This window comes from Phyllobates terribilis, unplaced genomic scaffold (genome assembly GCF_046119375.1).
Source record: "Phyllobates terribilis strain yellow unplaced genomic scaffold, ASM4611937v1 Scaffold_2__4_contigs__length_985480577, whole genome shotgun sequence".
Classification (NCBI taxonomy): Eukaryota; Metazoa; Chordata; class Amphibia; order Anura; family Dendrobatidae; genus Phyllobates; species Phyllobates terribilis.
Window position 1 is genome coordinate 150,356,179 of NW_027362762.1, and position 7,185 is coordinate 150,363,363.

Genomic DNA, 7,185 nt, shown 5'->3' on the forward strand with positions numbered 1-7,185 from the left:
GCACACACATCAGTATATTACACACATAACTACATACACACATAAATATACACAAATAACTACAAACGCACATAAATACACACATATATTTATAACACACACATAAATACACACACATAACTACATACACACATAAATACACACATCAGTATATAACACACATAACTACATACACACATAAATATATAAATATACACACACTATACACTCATGAATACATAAATGCACATATATGTTTATTATAATTTATTATGTTAGTACTCAATTACAATATATTGGAATTATGGAAATAAAGTATCCAAATACTTAGCACTTATGATAAAACATGATAATTTTAGGACTCTAGGATGCATCCATGCACACATTTATACACACTTACACACACACAGACACACTTACACACACAGACACACTTACACACACAGACACACTTATACACACAGACACACTTATACACACAGACACACTTATACACACAGACACACTTACACACACAGACACACTTACACACACAGACACACTTATACACACAGACACACTTACACACACAGACACACTTACACACACAGACACACTTACACACACACACACCAGAGCTGAATTAGTTTATTGCAGTAGAGATAAGTTTGTCACTTTGCACAAATGATCGAATCTGTTATTTAGAACTGGAATGCCAGCAGAATAGAAAGAAACAAAGTGAGCTCTGCTACATCTGTGACTTTACAGGTAATCACATATGTATACAATAGAGAATAATGCTATGATTTGGTGTTAGTAGGATAATTCTCCATTGGAGATATGGCAGTGATAGAATCTCTAGAATATCTGTATTTGCTATCATTGCCTTGGTGGCCCTCTGTGGGTGTTACCCTCCTTCTCCTTTAAGGGTCGGTTCCCGGTTCCCCTACAGCCTGTGTAGTGCGGCGCTGGCAGCAGCCTGTCCGGGGTGGAGTCACGTGTCCTCGTTGTAGTCTATGAGTCCCCGATCACGTGGTTCTAGTAGTTTTCTTAATGAAGTCGTGGACCTGCCTTCTCCAGTTTGCTGGCGCATGCGCGTCCATAGACAATAATGTTGTAGGGAATTAGGTGACTCTCTTTTGGGAAGCTGACTTTTAAAAAGCCACGGGCAGACCATGCTATGACGACTTCTTCCCTGATCCTGCATCCACACTGGGCGGATACCTTCATGTACGTGTATGAAACAAGCCCGAATGAAAAGACTCTCAAGAAAAGCCCAGACATGGAGGGACTGAGTGGGAACTGTCCAAGCACTCACTGCAGGGATTTTATTTCTCATCCAGCATTGGGGCGCCATTCCAGCACCATAGGAAGCCACCAAGGACCTGTGTACACGGATATTACCTCTGCAGAGGCTGGCACCAGGCAGTGCCCAGGACCCACATCTTCTTCCAACGCCTCTTTGGGTTATGCTTACCCGTTTGGAAGCAGCTACTACGGCTGCAGGTTGTCTCAGAGTCACAACGTCAATTTACACCAGAAACCCTGCTCCTACCACCCATCGGACAAGTACTCCGAGCCCAGCAACTCCTTACCCAACGAGGACTTCTCTTCTAGGGCCAAAGAATTTGCATTTTATCCTAGTTTTGCCAGTTCCTATCAGGCAGTCCCTGGCTACTTGGACATGTCAGTAGTCCCGGGCATCAGTAGTCATCCGGAACCTAGGCATGACACCCTTATCTCTATGGAGGGCTATCAGCACTGGGCTCTACCCAACGGCTGGGATGGGCAGGTCTATTGCTCCAAAGACCAGTCTCAGTCCAGCCATCTATGGAAGGCACCTTTCCCAGGTAATTATGGCACCAATTGTCAATGGGTATATATATATATATACACACACACACAGATGTGCTACTGTGTGGACGTACTATATGACTGGAAATATATAAATGTGGACATACTATATGATTATAAATATATGTTTGTGGACTTACCATATGATTTTATATATGTATATATATTTGATTCTATATATATATATGAGTATATATACATATAAATATGTATATATAGATATACATTAACAATATACATGACTATATATAGAGAGAGATGATCATATATATTTGGCATACATTAATATATATTTGGCACACACTAATAAGAAAATGTATGTATATATATATATATATATATATATATATATATATATATATATATATATATATATATATATGTATTATTTATTTTTTTGTGTGTGTGTGTGCGTGTTACTGTTTGGACATGCTATATGATTGTACCTACAAGCAGGCATCTGTTTCCTCCAGCACAACAGCATATTTTAGGTATTAATAGACTCTTTGTCTACTTGCAGGAGCATTTCTTGTGCTGACAGTCTGCTTCCATTTGCTGATCCCTTCCTATACCTTGTTGATCTCTAGTAGCATGTATGAACATAACGTCTTTCAGTCTGCTTCCTGGGTGTAGGAATCTGCAATTAAATATGTAGGTGTCAACTGGTACATCCAAACTCGTTATACACAGGGATTCATGTGCTTTTCCTCCCGTTGGGGAGACATTTAACAGCAGGCAGCAGTCATACTCATAGCCTGTGTAATGGATTTGTTGAGAAAACGTCCGTCTAGTGCTATTACGTTCACCTCAGTTTATATAAGAGTAGATCACAGCTGCTGATCCTCAGGTCTATGTATGTATGTATGTGCCATGCTGTGAATGCTTAGCTGTTTATTAGCTACTCACCTCCAGTAAACACTATACAGTCTAGGGAGAGTTTAAGATATTAAACAATAAAGCATGCTCCAGTAACCAGGAAGTGTGAATAGTGGTGATAGACCAAGCGTGACATGTACAATTACACACCTGAGTACTGCACCTACTGGTGAAATGCAATCAGCAAGCTATTATCTATCTATCTATCTATCTATCTATCTATCTATCTATCTATCTATCTATCTATCTATCTATCTATCTATCTATCTATCCATTTTCCATTTGACTATACTTAATAACCAAGTAACGTCTACGTCTTGTTCTTGTTTCTTTGCCTTTCTATCTATGCATATATTTATCTATACATCTGTCCATTTATCCATCCATGTATAGATTTAGAAAATTACAATATGACGTCAAAAATTGATTATTGTATGTACTTATGACTATATCGAAATATGTCTGCATTAAATGCAGGTCTATTTACCTATTTATTTATTTACTATCAATTTATCTATTTAGTATTAAAACCTGACTACATAATTTGAAATATGATATTATGGGCAAGTCGATAAGTACAGAATGTGTATTTATTTATGTCATATAAATATGCAATGCCTGATGGCATATAAAATAAAGATTTTTTTTTACAAAGCTCTCATTATTAGATTGAAGTACATTTAGTAGGTCACACAAAAACACACACATATATATATGTATATATATATATATATACACACACATAAATATATATATGGATAGCTAGATAGATAGATAGATAGATAGATAGATAGGGATAGAAAGATAATCAGAGATATATATATATTTGATTACTATGTTTTTACATCAAAGGAGGATATTCTCTGTTGACTGAGTCTTATTTCATATGCAAAGCTCGTATATAAAAATAATTTCTATACAGATTTTTGCATGTATAATAGTACTGTATATTTCATATATGTTTTTGCATTTGTTAGTGTATTTTTTATATATATATATATGTTGCATGGGTATAATTAATTATTATCTCATTATCTCATTATTTTCCTTTATTATATGTATTTATATATAGAATAGAGATATAAACTATATATGTATTATCAATTCTATGAAAATCAATAAACAGGTAGATAGATAGATAGATAGATAGATAGATAGATAGATAGATAGATAGATACATAGATAAATAGATAGATAGATAGATAGATAGATAGATAGATAGATAGATAGATAGATAGATAGATTACAACGTGTTTGTGAAGCATTATAGAAATGTGTTTTTTTGGGGGGGGTTACTTACATGTTCGATTCAGCTAGAAACCTAGTCCATGAAAGGTGTGAACATTTAGGTCTACAATTGGTTGCCAAACCCCGATCTGAATTGTGAGCGACAAATCATATCAGTATCAAATAACTTGGTAGTTTGTATTGTTGAATATTTACCCATTTTCTATGTGTGTGTTTTTTTACTGTATGCCCCATCTGTATTATTATGCTGGCTGTGTATACAAGTATACAACAGGGTAGTCAGGCACAGAGCCTGTCAGTATGTTTCAATATTAGTAAATATTGTCGCACAGTGAAACAAATTCAATTTAGCTAAACGTTTCTCTATAGGCGCCCAGGTGCTTTTGTAATACAAAAGGCACCAGTTTTATATTATAGCACCTGCCCATTGTTGTACAAGGCATCCATGTGCCCACATATATAAATTCCAGGTTCTTCATGACTATGAGCATTGAAGTTGAAATGAACTTGATCTTGATGATAAATCTTGCAGGCGTCTTTTGTGGAATTGTTGAACTAATGTGCTCATCTAAAGATGTCAGGGGGGATTTATTAGATCCACTATCTGCCTAGGCAAGATCCATGTGTAAAGGCGGAATAGCAGGAATTTGACGTGGTGGGAATAAAGACTGCTGGCTGTAGGGTAAAAATCTCCTGTTTGTTTACTGCAGATGTGGTGCCTCTCCAGCCAGAAGTTAGCAGCTACCGCAGGGGAAGGAAAAAGAGGGTCCCCTACACTAAAATCCAGCTGAAGGAGCTGGAAAAGGAATATGCAGCCAGCAAATTCATTACCAAAGAGAAGAGACGGAGGATTTCCACTGCCACCAGCCTGTCTGAACGCCAGGTTACCATATGGTTCCAAAACCGGAGAGTCAAAGAAAAAAAAGTCATCACTAAATGCAAAACATCCCATTTACATAATACCTGACAAGAGGGGCAACCCGAATACCCCTAAAACTCCTCCATTACCTTCCCTTGAACAAATATTTATCTCATTCCCATGTATAAGACATTTCTTCAAATGAACTATGGATTATTTAATATAAAAATGGAATGCAAGTGACAGAATCTACCACTGGTCCCAGCAACCCAAAACTACAAGCTTCTCCTTGCATCCCCAACTGTGAATATACAGGAGTCTGATGCTTTGTAGGCTCTATGCATATATAAATATAAACATAAATAAATATATATAGATATATTTAAATGTCAAACACTCAGCTCAGCTGGGACGTGGTTCTGTCACTATCAGAGCCTTGATGACACAAGACATCTGTCTGTTTCTTCCATTATCTGGAGTCTTAATTAATTGTCTAATAATATTATACCATGTAAATAAGGTGCATCTGTAACATGTTTTGTTGAGTATGTTTGAATATCTTGTAAATCACTATCAATACCCGCCTATGTTCATATTGCTGGGAGATTCAGCATGAAATTGCAGCGAGCCTCTGGTGCTTTAAGGGTTAAGCGTTCTAGAACCTCTAGAAGTTCCATTGTAGAACGCTGACACTTCGTGTGGTTCTTGTTCTGTGGCCATATGTGGCAGAAGCAGAAATAAGTTCTGGATCAGGCTTTATGGTGAAGCCATCAGTATTATGAGTATTCCAGCTATGACACTGGGTAGACTTTACATCCATGTTTGCATTATTTGGGGAAGTATGATTTAGTTTCAGTCATATTGATTGGACGCTATCCTTTATTTTGCTGTATCTAAAAGTTCACCTTGTTTTTTTTTCTTCCTTCCTTTTTTTGGTATGGAATATACTCAATGTCAGTCTTAAGCACTGCTACATGTGTCCAGGAAAACAGGATGTGCACAAGGTATGCTGTATAGATCTCATTTTTATGATTTTGTCGTGTATAATGTATAGTATTGTGGTGTCTGAATATTATCTGTAATGGAAGAAAATTAATTTCTTGAAATAAATATCATCTGGCTTGATGTATTGGACCATTGTCTGCGTATTGCATCTAAGACATTTCGCAACGAATATTTAATGGAAGGAGAAAAAAAAGTATGAATATAAGATTATCATTCACTCAGACACGTTTATGGGGAATTTAAACATATGTAAGAGCATAATCCATTAGGAGGTCCATGATAGATAATAGACAGATGGATAGATAGATAGATAGATAGATAGATAGATAGATAGATAGATAGATGTGAAATCATAGAAATATATGATAGAGATAAGTAGATAGATAAATAGATATACAATTAGATAATAGATAGAAACAAGCATGTATATATCGTGACAAACAGTTATTTAAGTATCTATCATCTATCTATAATCTATTATCTATCTATCTATCTATAAATCTATTTATTTAGCTAGCTAGCTATCCTCTATCATCTATCTATCTATCTATCTATCTATCAAACTATCTATAATATATTTTAACTATCTATCTATCTATCTATCTATCTATCTATCTTTTAGGCACCTCTGTTAATAAAAAAAATCTACTGTTCTCTCCACCTAAATACACATAAATAACATATTTCCTTTGCTTTTGTGCATAGAATCCAATGTACAATTAGATTTATATTAAAATTAAATTACAATTAATTGTTAATAACTTCGTAAAATAAATAATTGTAACAATGTAAAAAAACATCCTTACCGATAATACTCGATGTGTGCATAAAATATAAACCTAAAATACCCATCAATTATTTTGAAAGAGGGTTTATGAAGGGACATTTCACACTGTGTCAGTTTTAAAATAATTATTCTCAGCAATTATAGTGCTTTGTCCCTTACTTTCCTATAGCTGACTATAAGTAAGATAAGTAAGGGGTACAGTATATATCTGTAGGGTGAATCACCATACCAGAGTCATTTGTAATGGGTTGTTTCAGTGACAGCACTCACACCCTGAAACAAATCCTGACATTTTACAGTTTCCCCTGCCCTGCTCCTCCTTAGGTCTCTATTTTGTCATTAAAGTTGACTTCGTTATATTTTATTTATTTATTATTTTAATTTGTTTTAATTATTTAACTCTTTTTACATATTTATTTATTAATCATTTAAAATCTCTCGTGGAAAAAAAAAATATTCTTAAACACACAACTTTCTTTTGCATTGCAGTGCAAATATACAGGCTCTTTATGAGTCAATGTCACGATGATACTTAGCACTGCTACATGAGCAGACAATAGGCAATTTATTGAGGGTTCCCAGAATACAGGCTCAGGCT

General features: G+C 35.3%; 1 protein-coding gene across 1 annotated transcript; it reads left to right on the plus strand.

The window, feature by feature from the left end:
• Positions 1-1,101: 1,101 nt before the first annotated feature.
• HOXC13 (homeobox C13) lies at positions 1,102-5,168 on the plus strand. Its single transcript, XM_073669994.1, has 2 exons — positions 1,102-1,808; positions 4,647-5,168. Exons 1-2 carry the CDS (start codon positions 1,139-1,141, stop codon positions 4,901-4,903), a joined length of 927 nt encoding a protein of 308 aa, XP_073526095.1. The 5' UTR covers positions 1,102-1,138; the 3' UTR covers positions 4,904-5,168.
• Positions 5,169-7,185: the final 2,017 nt, after the last annotated feature.

Excerpts from the sequence above, each read along its gene's own strand:
- HOXC13 (XM_073669994.1), top strand. The coding sequence starts at position 1,139 with ATGACGACTTCTTCCCTGATCCTGCATCCACACTGGGCGGATACCTTC. Across the intron at positions 1,809-4,646 it reads ATGGAAGGCACCTTTCCCAG|ATGTGGTGCCTCTCCAGCCA; the intron begins GTAATTATGGCA and ends TGTTTACTGCAG.